This window comes from Oncorhynchus clarkii, chromosome 7, assembly GCF_045791955.1.
Source record: "Oncorhynchus clarkii lewisi isolate Uvic-CL-2024 chromosome 7, UVic_Ocla_1.0, whole genome shotgun sequence".
In the NCBI taxonomy this organism is placed as follows: Eukaryota; Metazoa; Chordata; class Actinopteri; order Salmoniformes; family Salmonidae; genus Oncorhynchus; species Oncorhynchus clarkii.
Window position 1 is genome coordinate 38,031,564 of NC_092153.1, and position 24,062 is coordinate 38,055,625.

General features: G+C 43.7%; 1 protein-coding gene across 12 annotated transcripts in view; it reads right to left on the reverse strand.

Moving 5' to 3' along the window:
- LOC139413261 (transcriptional enhancer factor TEF-5-like) overlaps positions 1–24,062 on the reverse strand; it is a 38,493-nt gene that overhangs the window by 7,761 nt on the left and 6,670 nt on the right. For 4 of the 12 annotated variants that reach the window (XM_071160441.1, XM_071160438.1, XM_071160437.1 and 1 more), the window contains exons 3-6: positions 15,621–15,870; positions 7,929–7,993; positions 7,398–7,460; positions 3,547–3,558 (exon numbers count right to left, since the gene is read on the reverse strand). In XM_071160441.1, coding sequence (XP_071016542.1) covers positions 3,547–3,558; positions 7,398–7,460; positions 7,929–7,993; positions 15,621–15,744 — 264 coding nt within the window. In that variant the 5' untranslated portion in view covers positions 15,745–15,870. Of the gene's footprint in view, positions 1–3,546; positions 3,559–7,206; positions 7,270–7,393; positions 7,461–7,928; positions 7,994–15,620; positions 15,871–20,079; positions 20,140–24,062 lie in introns of those variants that run through there. The other 8 variants (XM_071160439.1, XM_071160433.1, XM_071160440.1 and 5 more) reach the window with 6 other exon arrangements.

Sequence of the window (24,062 nt, forward strand, 5' to 3'; positions counted from 1 at the left end):
TTAACATGTGTAAATATTTGTATGAACATACGATTCAACAACTGAGACATAAACTGAACAAGTTCCACAGACATGTGACTAACAGAAATTGAATAATGTGTCCCTGAACAAAGGGGAGGGGGTCAAAATCAAAAGTAACAGTCAGTATCTGGTGTGGCCACCAGCTGCATTAAGTACTGCAGTGCATCTCCTCCTCATGGACTGCACCAGATTTGCCAGTTCTTGCTATGAGATGTTACCCCACTCTTCCACCAAGGCACCTGCAAGTTCCCGGACATTTCTGGGGGTAATGGCCCTAGCCCTCACCCTCCGATCCAACAGATCCCAGAGGTGCTCAATGGGATTGAGATCCGGGCTCTTCGCTGGCCATGGCAGAACACTGACATTCCTGACTTGCAGGAAATCACACACAGAACGAGCAGTATGGCAGGTGTCATTGTCATGCTGGAGGGTCATAACAGGATGAGCCTGCAGGAAGGGTACCACATGAGGGAGGAGGATGTCTTCGCTGTAACGCACAGCGTTGAGATTGTCTGCAATGACAACAAGCTCAGTCCGATGATGCTGTGACACACCGCCCCAGACCATGACGGACCCTCCACCTCCAAATCGATCCCGCTCCAGAGTACAGTCGTCAGTGTAACCCTCATTCCTTCGACGACAAAAGTGAATCTGACCATCACCCCTGTGAGACAAAACCGCGACTCGTCAGTGAAGAGCACTTTTTTCCAGTCCTGTCTGGTCCAGCGACGGTGGGTTGTGCCCATAGGCGACGTTGTTGCCGGTGATGTCTGGTGAAGACCTGCCTTACAACAGGCCTACAAGCCCTCAGTCCAGCCTCTCTCAGCCTATTGCGGACAGTCTGAGCACTGATGGAGGTATTGTGCGTTCCTGGTCTAACTCGGGCAGTTGTTGCCATCCTGTACCTGTCCCGCAGGTATGATGTTCGGCTGTACCGATCCTGTGCAGTTGTTGTTACATGTGGTCTGCCACTGCGAGGACGATCAGCTGTCTGATCTGTCTCCCTGTACCACTGTCTTAGGCGTCTCACAGTACAGACATTGCAATTTATTGCCCTGGCCAGTCCTCATGCCTCGCAGCATGCCTAAGCCACGTTCACACAGATGAGCAGGGACCCTGGGCATCTTTCTTTTGGTGTTTTTCAGAGTCAGTAGAAAGGTCAGAACTGTGACCTTAATTGCCTAACGTCTGTAAGCTGTTCGTGTCTTAACGATCGTTCCATAGGTGCATGTTCATTAATTGTTTATGGTTCATTGAACAAGCATGGGGAAACAGTGTTTAAACCCTTTAACAATGAAGATCTGTGAAGTTATTTGGATTTTTACAAATTATCTTTGAAAGACGGGGTCCTGAAAAAGGGACATTTCTTTTTTTTGCTCAGTTTATTACTACTATCACAACATTTATAATGTAATCTAAAATATCTGAGCTTTTATGTACTCTCATTAGGCTCTTAAATAAACATACAACACATCTGAGTCTTGAAAATGAACACTTTGCAGCAACAACGTTTTGGAGTACTACTTGGCTACAGTAATTGAAAAGAAGCCGTGAAGAGAACATCTATACACTGGTATGATTAATTATACCATTCAACAATGCGCAGATGAAAAAGATTTCAAGCCACATAATCAAACAGAACATTCCAGGAGTCACATGATTCTAATTTAGCCGAGACCTTGAAGGAAAACATCCTTCAGAAAGAGTTTGTCTCTGAGAAAATTTGGTTGACACCACCACTCTCGTTATGGAAAAAGACAAAATAGGAAATACGACTGCAATAGAAAAAGATCCTCTGTTTCATAACGCTGCATTGACAAATGCACTGTATTTGGTCAGATTGCAGTTGATTTGTCTGGAATGTTCTGCTGATTGTAATTGCCAGAGATATAAAAATCAAGCGTAGATGGTTATGGTTAAGCTTGGCATGTTTGTACCTGGACATTCGAGAGCCTTCGGCCCTACTTGTACGTTTACCCCAACAATAATGCTTAAACGTCACTTTCGGTGTGCGTCTCACAACTTCCACAGATCCAGTATCTGACACTCTAGCAATATCACGAAACTAGTGTCACGGCACAAAGTACAGAGGGGACAGTTAAGTTGCACTACACTCCCCACGATTATTTGGTATGGGAGCTGTGAATTAAAGTGATATCAGGACCACTGTTGGAAATAGAGAGGGGGGGGGGGGGGGGGGGGGGAGTAAAGTGGATCTGAAAGGCCAACGCCTTTTGGTGTAGTTGCACAGGGATGAGAATTTGACATTTTCTAGGGGGAGAAACAGCATATCCTACATTAGCCTTGTTGGGTAGTATTAATACATGTCTTGAAATAGGAATGAAATGTGTCTGTAAAAGCAGAAGAAATCTGACCTAAAGAGTTTTCAAATGCAAAATCTTTAGCTTTAACAAAGTAAAATGAAAGTCACAAAAACACAGGTCGTGTGTGAAACAGGTAGCGGTGATTTGCATTAATTCATTTGTTCCTTCATTCGGTAGTGGTGATTTGCAATGCAGTATAATTAAGCAATAAGGCCCAAGAGGGTGTGTTATATGGCCAATATACCATAGCTAAGGGATGTTTTTAGGTTACGACTCAACGCGGAGTGCCTAGACACAGCCCTTATCCGTGGTATATTGGCCATATACCAAAAACCTCCGAGGTGCCTTATTGCTATTATAAACTGGTTACCAATGTGATAAAGAGCAGTAAAAATAAATGGTTTGTCATACCCATGGTATACGGTCTGATATACCATGGCTCTCAGCCAATCAGCATTCAGGGCTCGAACCACCCAGTTTATAACCGACTATAGACTCCGGCCAGATGGAGGAACACGGGCAACATTTGTTTTCTCTACAATATTACAATGTACTGTGATGATTCGAGCACTAAATGGTGTAAGTGCATCCCTAGGTTAAGTAGCACAGTACACATTGGTGGTGAATGGGGTCTTATAATATAAAGCTCCCTAAACCTATGCGCTACAAATGCTTTGCCTCAGAATTAAACAAGAAAATCACATTGAAATGAATTCCAATATTATCTAAGTGACGCTCAATGGAATCAAAGCGTGATGTTTATCTGAATGAGGCTGATGCCTTAACGTTCTCTTGGATCACAAAAGCCTATGGACATGGAACTGACATGAAATGTTTGCTAATGCTGCTGCAAACCTTCCTTGTGTTTATGTATTTAGCAGACACTGAACAAGCGTTACAAAGAAGGCCTGGCTTGTGAGAGGAAAGTGTATCTCAGAAGACGCAGCCCCCGGAGAAGCAGAATCCCCCTGCACAAGCAAGCTGCTCAGTGTTTAGCACAATCAGGTACGATGCACAGCAATGTGGTTCCAAGCACACACATTCCCCATTTTTTTTTTTTTTTCCCCCCTAAGCATTTCTTTATTATGGGATAGCAGTCGGGGTTGGGTTGCCATGCCAGCAGAGGGCATTAGCAGAGTGGACAATGCACTGGCACCGCCAAGCAGGGGGGAAGCAAATCGCAAAAGTCAAATCCACTTACCAAATTCATGGCCTGAATCAAAGGAAAGAGAAACGATTAGTATACACATCTAACTGCATATACCTAAATGGCTATGCTGATAGACTATGGGCTTGCTTATAGGCTGTGTCAGTACATACTAAATACAGCAATAATAAAGTTCAAGATGTACTGTAGGCCACTAGGATGTTGAAATAAAAATGTTCTTAGCCCTGAAGAAAAGTTTGGTGACACTTTAACTAAAAGACAATAGGTGGAATGCATTATGATGCACTCAAATGCATTATAAGGCTTCATAATGACTTGGTATCATCTCCTTTTGAGCCTGTTGAATGTGTGTATGTATATACACTGCTCAAAAAAATAAAGGGAACACTTAAACAACACAATGTAACTCCAAGTCAATCACACTTCTGTGAAATCAAACTGTCCACTTAGGAAGCAACACTGATTGACAATAAATTTTACATGCTGTTGTGCAAATGGAATAGACAACAGGTGGAAATTATAGGCAATTAGCAATACACCCCCAATAAAGGAGTGGTTCTGCAGGTGGTGACCACAGACCACTTCTCAGGTCCTATGCTTCCTGGCTGATGTTTTGGTCACTTTTGAATGCTGGCGGTGCTTTCACTCTAGTGGTAGCATGAGACTGAGTCTACAACCCACACAAGTGACTCAGGTAGTGCAGCTCATCCAGGATGGAACATCAATGCGAGCTGTGGCAAGAAGGTTTGCTGTGTCTGTCAGCGTACTGCCCAGAGCATGGAGGCGCTACCAGGAGACAGGCCAGTACATCAGGAGACGTGGAGGAGGCCGTAGGAGGGCAACAACCCAGCATCAGGACCGCTACCTCCGCCTTTGTGCAAGGAGGAGCACTGCCAGAGTCCTGCAAAATGACCTCCAGCAGGCCACAAATGTGCATGTGCCTGCTCAAACGGTCAGAAACAGACTCCATGAGGGTGTGAGGGCCCGACGTCCACAGGTGGGGGTTGTGCTTACAGCCCAACACCGTGCAGGACGTTTGGAATTTGCCAGAGAACACCAAGATTGGCAAATTCACCACTGGCGCCCTGTGCTCTTCACAGATGAAAGCAGGTTCACACTGAGCACATGTGACAGACGTGACAGAGTCTGGAGACGCCGTGGAGAACGTTCTGCCGCCTGCAACATCCTCCAGCATGACCGGTTTGGCGGTGGGTCAGTCATGGTGTGGGGTGGCATTTCTTTGGGGGTCCGCACAGCCCTCCATGTGCTCGCCAGAGGTAGCCTGACTGCCATTAGGTACCGAGATGATGAGATCCTCAGACCCCTTGTGAGACCATATGCTGGTGCGGTTGGCCCTGGGTTCCTCCTAATGCAAGACAATGCTAGACCTCATGTGGCTGGAGTGTGTCAGCAGTTCCTGCAAAAGGAAGGCATTGATGCTATGGACTGGCCCGGCCGTTCCCCAGACCTGAATCCAATTTAGCACATCTGGGACATCATGTCTCACTCCATCCACCAACGCCACGTTGCACCACAGACTGTCCAGGAGTTGGCGGATGCTTTAGTCCAGGTCTGGGAGGATATCCCTCAGGAGACCATCTGCCACCTCATCAGGAGCATGTTCAGGCGTTGTAGGGAGGTCATACAGGCACATGGAGGCCACACACACTACTGAGCCTCATTTTGACTTGTTTTAAGGACATTACATCAAAGTTGGATCAGCCTGTAGTGTGGTTTTCCACTCATTTTGAGTGTGACTCCAAATCCAGACCTCCATGGGTTGATAAATTAGATTTCCATTGATAATTTTTGTGATTTTGTTGTCAGCACATTCAACTATGTAAAGAAAAAAGTATTTAATAAGAATATTTCATTCATTCAGATCTAGGATGTGTTATTTTAGTGTTCCCTTTATTTTTTTGAGCAGTGTGTGTATATAATATATATATATATATATAATTTTTTTCCCCATACAAAGGCAGAACATAGTACGAGTTAATAATAAAACATCATAAGCACTTATAACAGGTTATCATTTATTATATCTTTTGGTTCTTAGTTTGTGAGCTGCAGATATCTCACATCATTAAACTCAATACAAAGACTAGAGCAGAACACGATACCAACTATGGCATTACTTACATAGTTATCGCTAAATAACCTAGAAGGAGCCATGAATAAATCAAGGGATATCGACATCAAAGGGGAGCCGAATTTAACTATGGGACAGGAACTACGCACGTAGGGACAATAATGTAGGGAATATCCCCCTCATGGGAAAAAGAAATGTCCAAACATTGGGGTGATAAAATAATGGGGGGGTTCCCTATCTTATCAGATTCTCTCTACTAGTTACGGTCAACTAGAATACTTCCTGTCTTAATAAATAGAGAAGTCTAAAGGTCCAATAAACTTCCAAAGGCAAATGGTGAACTACCAATTGCATTTTTTGCTAAATTATTCATTTAATACACTTTAACGCAATTTCCTCAGGCACGCTATTGTATTTTTTATTTTTTTTTAATTTAACTAGGCAAGTCAGTTAAGAACAAATTCTTATTTACAATGGCCTACCAGTGAACTACCTTGTTCGGGAGCTGAACGACAGACCTTGTCAGCTCGGGGATTCGATCCAGCAACCTTTCGGTTACTGGCCCAACACTCTAACCACTAGGATACCTGCCGCCCCAAAACGTTGATTCACTTTGTGTTATGTTTGCAGTTGTTTTAGGGTTGAGGGATAGATTACAGACCTAGAGTTGGATGAGGATTGATTTAACAAACACCTGCCTGCCATCCTCCAATGGACGAAAGACAAGTGGCATATATTCTGCTGAATAGAAGCTTAGAAATATCAAACTCAAAGGAGAATCAGGTTCGAAGGAATAGGTTATACTCGATATGGTCTAGAAGTGGAATAGAAGTATACAGCTAACACAGTTGTTCTAAGCATAATGCTCTAGTAGTGTAAACATGCATGCAGGTTTCAATATAACATTTAGCTCTAGGTCTTTGCACACAGTTGGAGTAGTTAACTCTCATACAGGAGGACATTCCGATAGATCCAATGGAGATTGGGGTCAGAGCGGAGAGAAGGGTTGAAGGCAGAGGAAGAGCTAAAGAAAGCCTATCGGCAGAAGCATGGCTGGCATAGGTACAGTAGGGACAGACGTGGAGCTGTAGCGACAACGCCATCATGTGCCAACACCTTTCACCATAGACAGTTCATACTGCTCACAGCATTGCTCTAGGCTACACCACAGGCTGAGTTACTGTATACATGACAAGCAGTAGAATGAAGCCGGCTCATGCTATAATATCATTTCTTTACAGCTTTGTACTGTACTAAACGTTGATGTATTTCAATGGTCAAAAGATGACCATGTTTTTAGCCTGTAGCTCTCTGTGCTGTGCATGCATGGTAGCTACTAGCTTTAGCATGGTAGCTATTCTCCCCCAAACACGTTAGCCTAAATGATGAGTCATGCAGTAACCTCAAGCCCATACACCCCCCTATGCAGACTGAGAGTCTCGCACTGTGCTGTTTGCCACCACTGGTATTTTCTAGTCATGGAGCACCAATCCATGTATGGCTGTAATAGGAACTAAAGTGCACAAAATGGAGCTAATTGGTTAGCGCAAAGCAAAGCCTTGACCAGCCCCGCCCTGCCCAGCCCGCAGAGAAGCGCATACCTTCAGCTTTGACTGGATCTCGCGAGATTTTCTCCGGGCGAGAACTTGCAAATGGCTAGAAACCTGCAGAGGAGAAGAGCCAAGAGGGAAAGAGAAAAGGAGACAGAGAGAAGAAAAGAAGAGAGGCCATAACCAAAGAGGAAAGAGATGCCCAGTCACAGTTGGCTGGAGGCCCGTTCGGTAGCACCTACCTTGATACCCGCTTGGTATTCTCGAACTTTCTTCCGTGCTAACACCTGTATGTGACTAGATACCTAAAGGGGTGCGAGACAGTTTTAAGCATCATAGAGCATGCACACACACAGAGATGCATGCCTGCTCGCGCGCGCTTACACACAAACACACACAATATTATACAGATACTAAAACATTAAATGAATGCAATTCACATGCTACTTTAAAAAATATATATACACATTATTTATATATATTTGATTTGTTTTGGATGGTGTTAGGTCTTTAATACAAAAGACAGTCCAATCTCATTTCTACAAACTAAAAGTGCACAATTGGCCAAGTTCTTACTGCAAAACATATTTGTTTAGTTCCCAGTTTCTACATGTTAAAGCTGCAGTATATCTAACATGTCTTGTAGTTTCTCCAGCCCCAAGACTTCTAACAATAAATTGAGGTAAAATGAAGTCCGTATAAATGTTTGAGTCTGAATGGTTAATTGGTTTTATCAGCCCATTGCTCTAAAAATATAAATCTAATATTGATACCTGCTTTCTTGTGCGGGTTTTGCCTGTCCTCAGCTTGATGTACCTGGCTATCAACTCATTGCGACCTGGAATAGGGAGAAGAATTCCATGAAAAAATACAGCATGCAAAAGAGACAAATCTGATTCACACATTTTAGGCGTTAATTTGTGAAACATTGGCCTTTCTAGAGCTGGTACACAAATAATCAAGGAGTGGGCACTGATCTGTGATCAGCTAAGCATTTTCCACCCTAGGGTTGTTCAGATTCGGGAAAGGAAAAGACTGATCCTAGATCTATGTCTAGGTGCAACTTTATCATGGCTCCGGATAAAAGTTGCCCATGATTCTACACAACAAACACAAGGTGGAGCTAAAGGGTATGCGGCTACATATCTACAGGGGCTGAACACAATACGAAGTGAAGCACACCATTCATCTCCCAAAAGGTGGTTCTTAGGAACACACAGATTACCCAACCTTTCAGTCAGTGGGTGAACATTCCTATATACCACTGAGACATGGCTAGTATTTTTTATTTTTTATTTTTTTATAGGCATATAATACAACTGCGACTGACTGTTTCAACAGCTTTTTTTTTCCTTCATTTCATTAGCGTGTTTGACTTTTAGATCATGCGGTCACATAATTACAGACGCAATACTTGAAAAACGTGTTTGTTCTCTTTTAAAAAAAATGTATTGTAACATCTACACTCGACATTCTGCACAAACAGGTCGGCAAAGAACTGCCTTCTATTCTTGGCTTTAAAAGGCTTTAGTCCTGACAGATGATAGGGGCTTCAAAAGGGTTACTTTTTATTTGAATGCAACTTCTCTGGATGTTTTTCAAATGAGAGAGCAACAGAACAATGGAATCTGTCAATGCTCGAAGCAATTAGTATTTACCAGCCTTGTCTGGTCATGTTTGTTGGATTTGCCCGGTACAGTTTGTATCTTTGTCCTAGGTAGGGAAGTCTGCATTTCAAAACATCTAATTTTGACATTTGCTGGTAAGATAAATTATTGGAATTTTCCCCAAGAGGGTCGACGTGAATGTGCATCAGTGTGTGTGTATGTATGTGAAAGGAGAGAGAGAGGAAGAAAGAGAGACAACAGCTGCACCATCATGAATAATGACTCCCTCACTCACTGAGAGTAACTGAGAGCCAGCCATGAGTTCATTACACTTCTCTCTAAATCACACACACACACACACACACACACACACACACACACACACACAGTCCAGGTTATGAACAAAGGACAGCTAAAGCTTCACATCGCAAACCAAGGATAAAAAAAAGCCCTGTGACAGGCCAGACCAACTGACTTCAGACAGCACCGCAGACATAATGACAGGAGAAAAGCTAACATTGTGCCTTTTTCACACACTCCTTGGCCCTCCTCCTGCTCTGCTTGGTGTAATTACTCTCTCTCTCGCTCTCTCTCTCACTCTCACTTTCTCTCACTCTCTCTCTCACTCCCTCTCTCACTCTCTCCTCTCTCTCGCTCTCTCTCACTCTCTCTCACTCTCTCTCTCTCTCTCTCTCTCTCTCTCACACACTTTCTCTCCATTGAGCTGAGTTTAGCTGGCCTCTCTCTATCTTTCTCTCGCCATTGAGCTGCCTGGTCTGCCGACACTAAACTTCAGCAGCCGGCCAGCCCTCTGCCTCTCCCCCAGGCTCAGGAGGGACACGCCTGCCCCAGCGCCTCCGCATTCTTAGCATTCCTCTCAGCTTGTCACATCTGTGCTAGCCAGTCTGATTGGCCAGGGCCCTGCGAGCGCAGCCAGTGCCTGTAAGGACTGCGGACACACACATGCGCACAGCACTAAGCTAATGGGCTTCACGTCCAAGGGTTGGCTGGTAGGGCTGTGGGAGAGGGTGGGGTGAGGGGATGGTATTGGAGTGGGAGATATGGGGGAGGGGGGTGGCAGCTGAGGGTATAATTCTGGAAGGAGACACAAAGCCATAACTGTTTTTGCCAAAAACTGCCACCTGGCATTAAGGCTGCCCACACACCATACACCCATCCCTTCCCTAAACAACCCATGTGTGTGACCCCTTACCCAACGGACAGTAACACCTGCCACTGACCGTCGCAGTCAGGAGGTGGGAGAGAACAATTATAACCCCCCTACCCCCTGGCCTGGCCCACTGACCCCTACTCTCCTTAGCCCAACTGCTACTCTCAATCTCCTGGACTGAGGGAGCAGTGGAACTAACTAACATGCTGACCAAACCGGCTGCGTGCGTCACCGTACGCCATCGTGGGTATGTTGATTTTGTCTATCCCCACCAGATGCGCTCATGACACGCAGGTTAAAGTACCAAAAACCAACTGAACCAACTATATTATTTGGGGACAGATCGAAACACACACGACTGTTGCTAGGTAATTTGTCCTGGGAGATAATCATTAGGTTGTTGTTTTATCTGAAACGAATATGTTCCTTTTTTTTTTTGCTGAATCTTTGTAGAATTTGTACCAATATAGTCATACAAAATCGTGTGTTCTCTACTCTGACAATTAATCCACAGATAAAATGGGGAAACCTAGTTCGTTTTTAGTTAATTTGATTAATCTCTCCTCGTTCATCTTTGTTCTTCTGTGGATTTTATATAGCGGTTGGCAACCAACTTTAAGGTGTGGACCTCGTTCATCTTTCAATCACCCACATGGCTATATTCTCGTAAAAAGCAATGAGTTGATGGGAGAGGCAGGACTTGCAGCACGTCAAGCGTCTAAAGTAGAACCTGGCTACACAGACGCACGCAAGCAGTTTGGATGAAATTATTGAATAACATGCATGTGTACATTTTATTTTTCAAAGCTTGCGCACGCAACGTGACCGGTGTGGTCAGCATGTAATTGCTTCTAAAATCCGTGCCATCCCTACTGAATACAGATTGTCAGCACAAAAATAACGGGACTTGAGCTTAATTTACAGAGGCTGTTCTAAGAAATGTTGTGTTCTGCGTGTCTTCATTAAATGTTGTAACTATCTTGGGTTGAAAACCATGGAATAAGCTTGTCTTTTGCCTGGCCTGACATGACTATTGCAAAGTAGAATATTGGGTTTGAGAGGCAGGCTGGCTAAGCCTGTTCAGACTAGACAGAGGGGTCAGCTAGGCGGAAGGGAAGGGGCCTCCTAGGCCCCAAGTCAGGTGGTGGACAGGTTGGCACACACACCACCGAGAATTACAACTGGTACACACACACACACACACACACACACAGAGGATGGACTTTTTGTACATCTTCCTCTCTCTCCCTCCTATCTCTATCGCATCTCCCCACACTTCTTCCTCGCCCTGTTTACCATCACCTCTCTCTAGCTCTTTCGCTCTCTCAGATTGCTCAACACCCACTCAGTGCAGTTTGCAGAGCCCCCGCAGGCTGACTTTGCTGTGTTTTAACCTCTTCCCTGCCAGGACACGCCTATCCTTTCCTTTTACTGCCTGTCCACTGGAATTTTCCACTTCCACACTGAGATGGGGAGTGGAGGTAACTCGCTGCTACACTCTCTCCCTCCCTCCTGCTGTCTCTTATCAAGCTCTCTCTCTCTCGCTCCATAACTCTTTCCCACCTTTCACATTGAGGTAATGCTAAAATTGCTACCATACTGTTCGGCCATCACAGAGAACATGCCTGACATTTCAGCTAGAGGATAACAGGGAAACACCAGGCCCTCTCAGTCATCACACGAGTCTATCCTCTCCCATCTATCAAACCGATGCACAGTGTAGAATACTCATCCACCCACTGCAGCTTATATTACTCTGTCCCTCTACTAACTCTGTGCATGCAATGAACCCATCGCTCATTCCTGGCAGCTCGCGAAGGTCACTAAGAGACATGAGCTTCCCTCCAGCGCCCCATTTGCTGTCTTTAAAATAAAAAAAATCTTACCCAGAGTGCACTGCAGCTGTGACAGCTGCAGGGCTCGGCGAGGCGGAGGTGTGCTCAGGGCTTGGCAACGTCTTCCTCCAGCGATAACACAGGTGAACAACATGTCAGCAATGCCCCACCACAAAACGAGACGGGCCACATTTCTTTTGACACACACTCATCCACCAAAGATCCCTGTCTTCCACCTGTCTGTCCCCTTAAAATGCGCTGGGTGCTCAGTTGGCCCAACAGACACAGAGGAATGAACCATGGCCTGGCATCTATGTTCCTACCATTTTGGGAGTTTTCCACTTATTGATTTTTTTTAAAATATTTTTTTTATTCCACATTCTATTTTCCATTCCAAGGTCATCTGACATTCTGACCATTGAGGAAATCTGGTCAATTCTGAGCGCCACATGATACCCGGGGTTAATAGTCATCACGGAATACCAAGGTTTCCCACAAGAACATTCCTTGTGGAAAAATCCAGATATAATTCCCAATGGTAGGGATAATGATGACTTGCTTGGTTTTGGAGGCCACGGTGTTAGGCTAGCAGCGCTCCCCCAGTCTGAGACTGTGTGAAGTAGAAAGCATTACTCGCAGTGCAATCGTTAAAATTCCCCCGGCCTCACGTCAGGGCAGGATTTAGATGTCTGAGGTCATCGCCTTGTGAGAAGGCTTCTTCAGGGACGGGGGCATGCCTCGGCGCTGCCAGAAGGGCCTCAGATGACTGGATAGGGTGTTTACTGCACTGGAAAAAAGCAGGCGCTGTTTTTGACCTCTACTGGGGGTCCTGACACTGTGCTGCAAGGGAGGAAACATACTGTGGGGTTGACCTGCCACTTCTGTTGTGCTCGTTCTCTGACGAACAATATTGAGCTACAGGCTCTGAACACTCACTGTCCTGCCAAACCAGGAGAGGGGCTGCCATCTTGTTTTCCCATTAAAGTCTCTTCTTCAATAGACTCAAGGGGAAGGTCAATAGACAGACAGGTCAAACCATGGCAATGTGGTCAGAGCAAACTGTGCAGTTCTGCACTGCAATAAATGCATTATCACTAATAGGCCATACATAAACAAATTCACAGACACATGGAAGTGGTGCTAAACTGGTCCGTTCATATTCTAAGAACCTCTCACCAAGTAAGCCAAATATGAAATGGCATTTAGCCGCAGGTCCCTCTGACATATAGCCAGGTCACTGAATAAGCTAGCTAGCCATCCAGTCAAATCAGATATAGTTGAAATGACGTAAATGGAACTGGTGGCAGACTCAACACCACATCCCGCCTGGAGAGGCGAGCTAATCAGAGCTCTGGCCTTGTTTAGACCCCAGCCAGCTTAGCCTATGATACTAGTATGTTCTCTGAAACAGCCCAGAAACGCAGCTAGCATAGCAGCAGCTAGCACAGCAGCAGCTAGCACAGCAGCATAGCAGCTGAGTCATCTGAGGTATGTGCGTGTCTATCCACGAACATTTAAAATCTCTCAGATCCAAAATAATTAGATTCCTGACAGACGCATGCGAAAACATTCCATTTTACAACAGCAAGGACAGAAAAACAACGGAGTCATGAAAAGAATCCCCTAAATATATAGTCTTGAAATACTTTCTGATAGAAGTCAATGGTGGATTTAAAAAGGTTGACGGTACAGGCTTTGATTAAACTTTGAGACATTAACAATAATTAAGGGACTTGCACAACTGGACTTGAGGAGACCAGGCCGACATCATGCTGATGAACATAACATTGTTCCCCAAACCAAAAGATGTTTCGCGAGGAGAATGTGAAGTCAAACCCCCTGAATAAGCCTCATCTCAGCCCGTGCCCCATGCATTTCCTGACGATTTCACATTTAAATTTGTTTTTAGGTCCTCCTTGGCTGTCTGATTCAAACCGGCAGCCCAGCCTGCCGAGGCCCTTTTTTTCCCCCTTCTTCCTCACCCATCAGAGGGAGAGAGTGGGAGATCAAAATAACTTAAGACATGCAGCCAGTTTTGAACACCTGGATCTTTCACGATTCGACTCAGCAACTTGCCAATTCCTCCATCTGGATGCAGAGGAATTCAGCGCCTAAATTGCGCTCTCTCCACCTGCGATTTTAATGAACATACTGGTGGAGGAGATAGCTTAGACCCCTATAGGACCTTGTGAAGGATTCAAATGCTTTTTGCAGTGTTTTTTTGTTGCCATGGTTTGATTTATGGCGTTGAGATAATCATTGCAATGCTGTCCAACTGGTTCAAGAAGCAGCAAAAGCTACTCTTGAGACCAGGTGAGCATGACTACTTATTGTAAGACGCACCTTAGTGTTAGACTGACATGAGTCGAATGAATGGCACTTGGTTTTGCTGCAAAAGCAGAGAGCAGGTTTTTGCCAGTGGTGGAAAAAGTACTGAATTGTCATACTTGAGTAAAAGTAGATACCTTAAGTAAAAGTGAAAGTCACCCAGTAAAATACTACTTGAGTAAAAGTAAAAAATATATATATTTGGTTTAAAATATACCTAAGTATCAAAAGTAAATGTAATTGCTAAAATGTACTTAAGTTCAAAAGTAAAAGTATAAATAATTTCAAATTCCTTATATTAAGAAAACCAGACAATTTTCCTGTCAAAATGTAACGAGTACTCTTGGGTGTCAGGGAAAATGTAGGGAGTAAAAAGTACATTATTTTATTTAGGAGTGTAGTGAAGTAAAATTAAAAGTTGGAAAAATATATAAATAATACCCCAAAAAAGTACTTCATAGTACTTTCAAGTATGTTTACACCACTGGGTTTTGTCACTTTCCTAATTCACAGTAGGCTGCAGATGTACTGTTCTGCAGATGAGGAAGAGAAGAGCAATACATGATGGGTGGCATAGCTGGAGACGGTACAGACAGGTGATAAAAGAACCAGTTTGGAGCTCTAAGGAAAGCCAGGTGAAAACCAAGCTGAGGGGAGCTGCCTCCTTTAGTCTTCTGGGTAGCTCTGCTCCACTGCTGTGTTCTAGTGAGACTGGAAGAACCAGCCCCTGGGTCAGTGGAAGACAAGCTCAGACTTGTTCTGTAGAGCACTCTCAGAAAAAAATAGGCTACATCTTAGCCTGTGACACAATCGTATGGGAGGGGCGGGAAACTTTGCTTTCTTTGCCTAATGGATTGTGCAAGAACAACTAGTGCCTTAACATGACAGCTTTCTGTGGTGATCAGAATGATGAAAAAAAATATTAATTAACAGTAATAATGAACATCAAAGAAACATGTTTCTTTCTATAGACTACAAACTGCTGAGGTGTTTTCCCTCCCTCACTCCAGAAGGGAATGGGATCCAAACACATTGAGCCACAGGCGTTTTCAATGAATGAGCCAGAAAGGGATGCAGGGCAAATTAACACGTGGACTAAGTTTGGTGTGTGTGCGCGCACCTGTAACTGATGTGAAATGGCTAGCTAGTTAGCTGTGGTGCGCGCCAATAGCGATGGGTAACGATGCTTCATGGGTGTCAGTTGTTGTGTGCAGAGGGTCCCTGGTTCGAGCCCAGGTAGGGGCGAGTAGAGGGACGGAAGTTATACTGTTACACACCAAATAGTACAGAAGTGCATAAATGACTTAGTTCTGTATCTAAAAGCTTAAATTAATTATGTTAGGTATAACTAGACAAACTACTAAATCTGGTTTGGTTGACGACAAAGAATGTCTCTTGAGAGGTAAAACATTAACAATGTGGCTGATGGAGCCAATCAAACCACAGCACTTTATTTTGGCATCTACATTGATGATGAAAAACATTATCATACATTTTTTTACAGTGCGTATGTGTTTTACTCACCGTACATCTTGCCTTCGTCTGAGAGGATGATTTTCCTCCGTCCACAGGGGGGGTAGATGGCCAGGGCCTCCTGGAAGCTCTGCTCTATGTCTGGGCTCCACACCCCCTCGGCGTCCCCGTCCATGGCCTTGTCCAGCTCATCGTTCCCCTCGTCCAGCCCATCCCCCGGGCTACCGTTGGCACTCCACTCGTTGGAAGCAATGGTGGCGGCTCACCCTGGGCCCGACCCCGAGCCCCACAGTCAGAGGATCTGGGAGAGAGACCTTCATTAACATTTTTATCAATTTAGTCATTTAGCGCACCCCCCCCCCCACACACACACACACAAAAAAGAGGAACTCCAGCTTTCAACCTACTCTTGAAAGTTGTAATAGTAGAATGCACAAGGTGCAATTTCAAATTGGGTAGTGATTCATCAGTTTTCCTCATCATGTCAGTCATTGCATACCTTAGAGAGCTACTTATAACTTGTCAGAAATGTCCAGATCAACTAGCCTGTGTCTGCTAATGTTTTTAGCTAGGTTTTTTTTAGCCCATAGATTTTGTTGTAATGTTTGTCATTAAAATATCACATGAGTACACATTAGACATGGCAAAAAGTAGAGAATTGCAAGAAATAAGCCTTAAACCTGGAAAATGTTCTCTCCGCCAACAAGAGGGGTGTGAACAGTTTGTGTCGTGAACAGTGCTTGTGCCCATAGAAATAGATATAGAGCTTGCACTCTTATCCAGAGTGAATTACAGTAGTGAGGAATTCAGATTCATACTTTTTTTTTGTACTTTCATTACGAAAAAGTATGAGAAAGGTATGTTGTAATCGTTGTTGACAACATCACCATTAGCTGGCAAGTGCATTTCAAATTATGCCATATAAAGTAGGCTCATTTGGTCTCGGCTGTCTGTTTTCATTGAAATCATAAATCTGTATAAATAAACAATACAGCCACTAATTATTACCATTTCCTAGCCTTTGTCTCTAAAATTGCCAAATGAATTCAAGCTATTCTATAAAAACCTAGTGTAAAGAGCACACTAATCAGCAGTGGCCTCAAATAATTATTGTGGTTAGGGGACTGTGTCCCAATGTGGTTGGCTCATGACTAAGAGCAGGCCGAGATCTTAAGTATTTTTCAAGCTGCCTCTTCGGCATTGTATTGTTTCTGAAACGAGCGTCCCTGAAGTATCCATTATTCCAGGATGCGTGTGTTTTATATATCTGAAATTCTGCAGTTGTTGACAAAAATACACATATTGGACAAATATGGGGAAGGCCACTTGGGATGGTCCTATGGGTATGAACTTAACTCCTCACGTGGCAAGAACATTTTGAGGTTCCTCTGTAAAACAAATTCACGAGGGCATCGTTGCACATTTTAAAGTTGCTGTTTTGACAACTTCCACAATGCAACTTCAGAAATATGAATCGGAGGACTTTTAAGACAGATGTGAAAAGAAAAGCTAAAGTATTATTTACTAAAAATCACAACTACCCCATTGTACAATTTTTGTTTAAACATTTTTCTTCACTAAAAGACCAAAGATGCAGACAACGGGCATTGTTTCTCAATTTATCCCTCTATACAGTACAATAAGAATATGTACAAGTAACTGCCAAAATAAAGGAAACCCCCTACAAGTAACTGCCAAAATAAAGGAAACCCCTACATAAACTGTCTCAATAGGGCATTGGGCCACCACGAGCTGCCAGAACAGCTTCAATGCGCCGTGGCATAGATTCTACAAGTGTATGGAACTCTATTGGAGGGATGCAACACCATTTCTTTCATGAGAAATTCCATTATTAGTTTTGTTGATGCTGGTGTAATACACTGCCTCGGGCGCCGCTTCAAAATCTCCCGTAAGTGTTCAATTGGGTTGAGATCTGGTGACTGAGACACACACACACACACACACACACACACACACACACACACACACACTTGAAACCCCCTACGCTCCTTTTGAAACCCCTCTTTCAAAGTCTCTGAGATCTCTTTTTTCTAGCCATGGTAGCCAAAATAATGGGCAACTTGCCATTTTTTCATTCCCTAAGCATGATGGGATGTAGAACTGCCCGGAAAACCAGTTCTACCTCCTGAAGGTAAAACCCTCCAATCCAGTCTGACTAGGCCTGAATATAACACAGTAGGCTAGTCACAAACAGCAGAGTTAGTTTCTAGCTAACATCCATAACTTAAGTGTAATCCCTAGTTTCAAGTTTCATTAGTCATATGTACGGGATACACATGGTGTACACCGTCCAACGAAATGCTTCCTTGCAGGTTCCTTTTCGACAATGCAACAACAATAAGGGTAAAGGTTTGGGTTAAGGTTAGGGAAAATAGGATTTTGAATGGAAATGTATTTTAAGTCCCTAGGAGGATATAAGAACAAAGTGTGGTGTGTGCTAAGGTGCAGGTAGTCAGTTTAAATGTTCAGCAGTCTAATAAGTCTGGTAGAGGGACAGTGTGAGATTGAGGTAAACCTGAGAGCTTTGGGCCCCCCAGGACAAAGGTTGGTGTTAAATCTCCGACTGAATGTGGAGATCACGGCAGAATTTGAGCAGTGCTCGTAAAAGTCCACCGAGATCAGGCTGCAGCTATGCATCTACCCCAACACAACTCCAGATGAGCAGATCCAATGACCAGAAACTGCTACAGAAACTTCCGCAGTCAACGTCCACTGCAGTAGACAGGTGTAGGTGCATATTGCATAATGCACATGCAAGTATCTAGTGGAATCCATTACGTGTTGGGTCTCTTAAGACCAGCAATGTTGGGTCAAGTATGTCCAAATGGTTTTTACATTTTATGGAGTCAGTCCCAGTGTTAATCCCTAGCTGTATCCTAGTAGTGAAGACACAGCTGTCTCTTTCCCATTCAAGCTAGGATCATAGGAGTAGATTGTTGAATAGTGAGAGTGATTCTGAGTTTCTTAAGTTTTGTCCTGGGGATTTGACAGTACCGATCAGGATCCCTGAGTAATGGGCTATAATAGTATAGGAGTCTGTTTAGTAGGGTGCTGCTGTGTGTGAAAGAGAAGCTCTCATGGAGAGCGAGGCTCACATTCCAGACATGTCCTTATTAAGAAAGGGCTGTGAGCGCTCACTGTTCCTCCTCCTGCCTCTTTTGTGTCAACCCGACGCCCCCCCCCCCCCCACTCCAACCCTACGCCCAGCGCTCAGAACGTCTCTGCCCAAATAAGGACTGGAGACCAAGGGATACATGTAGGGGGGGGAGGATTGGAGGGGGCGGCTTGTCCAATTTAGGCTTCCACTTCGGGGTCTGGAGAACAGTAGGATTGTTTCTGCTGGAATGCAACATCAGCATGGACAGAGCGAGAGAGAGACACACAACCACACTCACAGCCTCTCTATGACGCTGCCTGACGCTAACCACCAAAGAGGGAGGGCATTGTCAACGCTATAATTATATGGACTGTTTCACTATGTTACTGGGTAATTCTATATTATGCAGTAAAACAGTGCAGAAAAGTCTAAATTGTCTATGACACAGCAAACGGAAATGAGACACTTGCATACAACTGTGCAATTGTGTATTTAACTATCAACAATGGTTTTACAAAGTAAAGATGTCAGATGCTACATTATGGCTATTTCTACTACGATAATTGGGAACTCCTGGGACCAAAGCAATCAACCTATTAAATGTTAGTTATTAGACAGTGTTAACATTATTAAAACACCAAACCATAAGGAGTTTAGGTACATACAGATGTGGGATCTTAATTTGATCACTCTTTTGTTGCTGAAATTTTCCTGCAACAGGAAATGCAAACCTGTAGTGTACTCAAGGTTGAAAAAGGCTTCAAAAGTTTGTAATTTACACTTTAAAATGTCAGACTAGACATCGACCCCTACAAAAAAATTCCCTAAATTATAATCCACAGAAATATTTGCATTTCCAGTAAACTGGCCCAAATTAAGATCCTACATCTGTAAGGTGACATTAAGACATCCATCCGCATGCTTCCCATCCGAAAAAGTTTGGAGTAGTTTGTGCATATGATGACCTTTTTTGTTTGTTTTGGCAATTTTTTGGGGGGGGGGGCTGTTTGTGCACATTTTTTCTTGAGGCAACCCGAAGTTTGGAAGCCGAAGTCTACGTCCCTTCGCCTGTGACTGGTCAACAGTTTGATTCTTCAATTAAGTGTTTGTTGTGATTCAACGATAGACAACTCGATTAATTCTGACAATTTATTTTATTTGACCTTTATTTAACTAGGCAAGTCAGTTAAGAACTAATTCTTATTTTCAATAACGGCCTAGGAACAGTGGGTTAACAAGTGACTACTGGCTAAGGTGGACAAACGGTAATATTTTCTCGTTTAAGGGTGTATGTAAGCACACGTTTGGTTCGCCTAAACATTTGCTCTGCAAATGTAAAATATTCAAAACCCTCAGAAGATTAGACTATATATCAAATCAGCTGTTACTCACAAAGAAGAAAGGCCCTTTTGATTCCTTATGGGTGAAACACAGCACATCTGTGATGGGAGGCTGACAACAGAGAGCACAGATTTAGCATCATGCACACACACATAAACACACACAAGCACACACACTGATACGGACACAAATATAAACACACATAAGCAGGCAGAAACATATACACAAATAGACTTTCGATGAATGCCGTATTTCACCTGTTGCCAGATGGGATCAGGCCTCTTGATTGAATGACACGGTAAACAGATTGAATACAAAGTCAGGCGAGACACAAACACTTCCCGGTCGTCACTAGTTAACACAGCCACAAAGTCATAATAATGGCTAAACTGAGCCTATTTCTACAATTTATCTTCTTAAAATCAGATTTTAAAACTAACCCTACCCTTAACCACACTGCTAACTGTATGCCTAACCTTAAATTAAGTCCAAAAAGCAAATTGTAGTTTCCATTAATTTTTACAATAGGCCATTTAACTTTGTGGCTGTGGTAACTAGTGACAACCAGACTTCCCCTCCCACACTCTCTGGGAGTAGGTCCAGCCACAGACCTGACTGAGACCAACATGCTACAGATTCTAATGTGCAGCAGGAATTGGGTCTGCATGATATGGGCAAAAAATCTAATTGCAATTTATCTACCAAATATTATGATTTGGCTTCTGATATAGATCAAAATACTTGGGTATATAATGATATTAAGAAGCAAAGTGGAAAGCAGCATTTTTCTTGTTTGGAACGATCTGTTGACTGCATTTAACCTAACAGAACAGCATGCAAACTTATAGTGACTATCAGCAGGGAGGAGGATCTGCGCCGCTTGAGTGACAGGAGGTGAGGCTTTGTGTGTGTGGAAAGCAGCCCCAATAGGAGAAAGGGAGAGAGAGATGGGTAAACTATTGAAAATAAAAAACGGCTCAGTGGAGGTTCAAAATATTGTTATATGGATATCTCTTAAGATATGGAAATTGCACATGTCAATATTGTGATTTTGATGTGAATTCGATTAATTGTGCAGCCGTAGCAGGAATGTAAATACCAGTGGAGAGCTATGCACCTCGCACATTCATTCAAACTCCACCATTCACAGCCTAGAAACCCTCTCCATCTGTTTTCCCAGGCCTCATAAAGCTACAGATGTAGGATCTTAATTTGAGCCAGTTTACTACAGCAGGAAAATAATCCTGGGGCAACAGGGAATGTGAATTATTACGTCATTATTAATTACTGGACATTTCTGTAGGGGTTGACACATTTTGTCTGAAATTTCAAACTTTAAAAGCCTTTTTAAAACTCAAATACACTACAAGTTTGCTGTGCAAGAAAATTCAAAAACTAAAGAGTGGTCAAATTAAGATCCTACATTTTCAGGACTTTGACATATCTTTGCACCAGCTCCTTTGCAGGTTTGCTGGTCTATACTGTTCCCAGCATTGCTTATAATAATACATCCCATGTAATGCTGAATATGTTTGAGTCATTTTATGTCCTGGACCACTCTTCTTCTATGGGAAATTGTCGGTATAAACACAGGAAGGAATTCCATGTAACTCCTGAGAGTACGTGTGTTATATTATGCGTTTAACTGTCCACAGTCAACATGTGAAAATCCTCACAGAGACTGCCACAGACAGGAAAACAAGTAGAGGTTGTGTGTATTTTGGCTGTGGGTGGAGGATTGTAGAGGGATAACCAGTGATTTATACACTCAACCAATGTTTTATAAAATGAGGACATAACCCTGATGCATTCAAAAGATGATCCATTTGTCTTTTAATTGGTGGAGTAGGGCAATGACGAGGTGAAAAATGACAGACCCTACACTATGACTATGGGGTCATCCGTGTTCCATTCCAAAAGTGGTGGGAAAGTAACGTTTCATTCATATGTTGCACTTCGATACAAACAGGATGGATTTCAGAAATAAATAATAGTTTTACAGAGACTAAACATCCCCTGAGAGGGAGAAGTCTGGCCTATTGAGCTGGGACAATGGTGTAACTGATGAGGAAACCAGGGTTCAGACAGACACCATCCCTCAAAGTAATCCTTGACTGGACAGCCAACCAATGCTGTCAATCAAATGAGGTCATCTTTACATGAAGTCGTTTCAAGTCGGTGTAAAATGCCCTCGACAAACACTCAACTGTGACACTAGGAAGCAAACGGCATTGGAGAGCTAAGTAGCCTAACTCCCACTCTGAGCAGATGTCCCATTGAAATTGAATGGGATCATACCGAAGACATATGCATTTCGCTCAACCTCATGCATTTTTCTCACCGTCATGCCCGTACACAATAAGTTAATCCTAGCCTCAGAGATTTAGAACAAACAAAGTAACAAAACAGGTACATGTCAGTGGTCTGTAAAAGTAACAGAACTGGTACATGTCAGTGGACTGTAACAATAACAAAACGGTAACATGTTGGTGGACTGTAACAATAACAAAACGTGGACTGTAACAATAACAAAACGGATACAGGTTGGTGGACTGTAACAATAGCAAAACGGGTACATGTTGGTGGACTGTAACAATAGCAAAACGGGTACATGTTGGTGGACTGTAATAATAACAAAAATGGGTACAGGTTGGTGGACTGCATAGTCTTCCTCCCATCTGTTTATAATATCATAATGTCTTTGTCAGATTGTTCCTGTCTGTCAGAATGTAGGCTTTGTTAGGGCTGCTATTGCAGCTGGGACACTTGCTGGTGAGGGCCTCCAAGAGAGGAACCCCCCCCCCCCCCCGAGGGCAGACCCCAACCCCTAGCCCTGCACACACCCATCTAAACACACACACAAGCACACCATATTTAAATATGTTTCTCTTTCTGCACACAACCCCAAAGAAAATCCCATTATCATGGCTGAAGGGCCTACTATAAAACACAATTATACACAGATGCACACATTCTCTCTCTCTTTCTCTCTCTCTCTCTCTCTCTCTCTCTGAGACACCCACACACTCAGAGCCTCACAAACACACACTTGACAAGGAGAACAACAGGACTTGGCGATTGAAGGAGCAGCTGCTCTCTAAGGTCAGATTACAGATTTTTGTTTTTTTAAATACACTCAGGCCAAGAGATCGGTTCTCTCACAGGGCTGGAGACAGTTCCTTACCCCTGACCAACTGACACACACACACGTGCTCGCACCCACACACACTCTTGCTCTTTCTCTCTCTACTCATGCAGCTTATTTTACCACTGGGTTACAGTATGCAATCAGATTTAAATCCATGTTAAAACTTTTAATTTCAATAGTTGAAGAGGAAGGTGAGCTGCCTATTGAGTAGCCTAGTCGAGTTTTGCCTCCGAGAGGAAAGAGAGGCAGAGAGGGCCAAGACACTGCCAGTCCTCCCTCCCCTGCTAGACTCCCAAGTGTATGAGAGCCCCATCTCAGAGCACTAGAGGAGCTCCCCCTCCCCCTCCTCTCCCCTGTCTGTGTTTGCCCCTAATAAATTCTCTCCAGCTCCTCCAATAACTTCCTCCTACTTCCTCTCTGGCACGGCGCTCAGGAAACAATCAGAGCTGAGAGTGAGCGGAGGGCTGGACGACCGACAGCTCACACGGCAAGAGGCAGAAGGAGAGAAAGGGAAGGGGAGAGAGAGAGAGAGAGAGAGAGAGAGAGAGAGAGAGAGAGAGAGAGAGAGAGAGAGAGAGAGAGAGAGAGAGAGAGAGAGAGAGAGAGAGAGAGAGAGAGAGAGAGAGAGAGAGAGAGAGAGAGAGAGAGAGAGAGAGAGAGAGAGAGAGAGAGAGAGAGAGAGAGAGAGAGAGAGAGAGAGAGAGAGAGTGTAGGACAGAGGTAGAACGAGAGTGAAGGAGAGGAGGAAAGGGTAGGGCGAAATAGAGGGAGAGGCAGAAGGAAAAAGAGAGAGGGGCTTACATTCAGTCAGTAAGGCAGTCGCACTCTAAGCAGCTTGATTCTATTTGGATACCCACAAAAAGGCATGTTTGAATTGGAAAGGCTG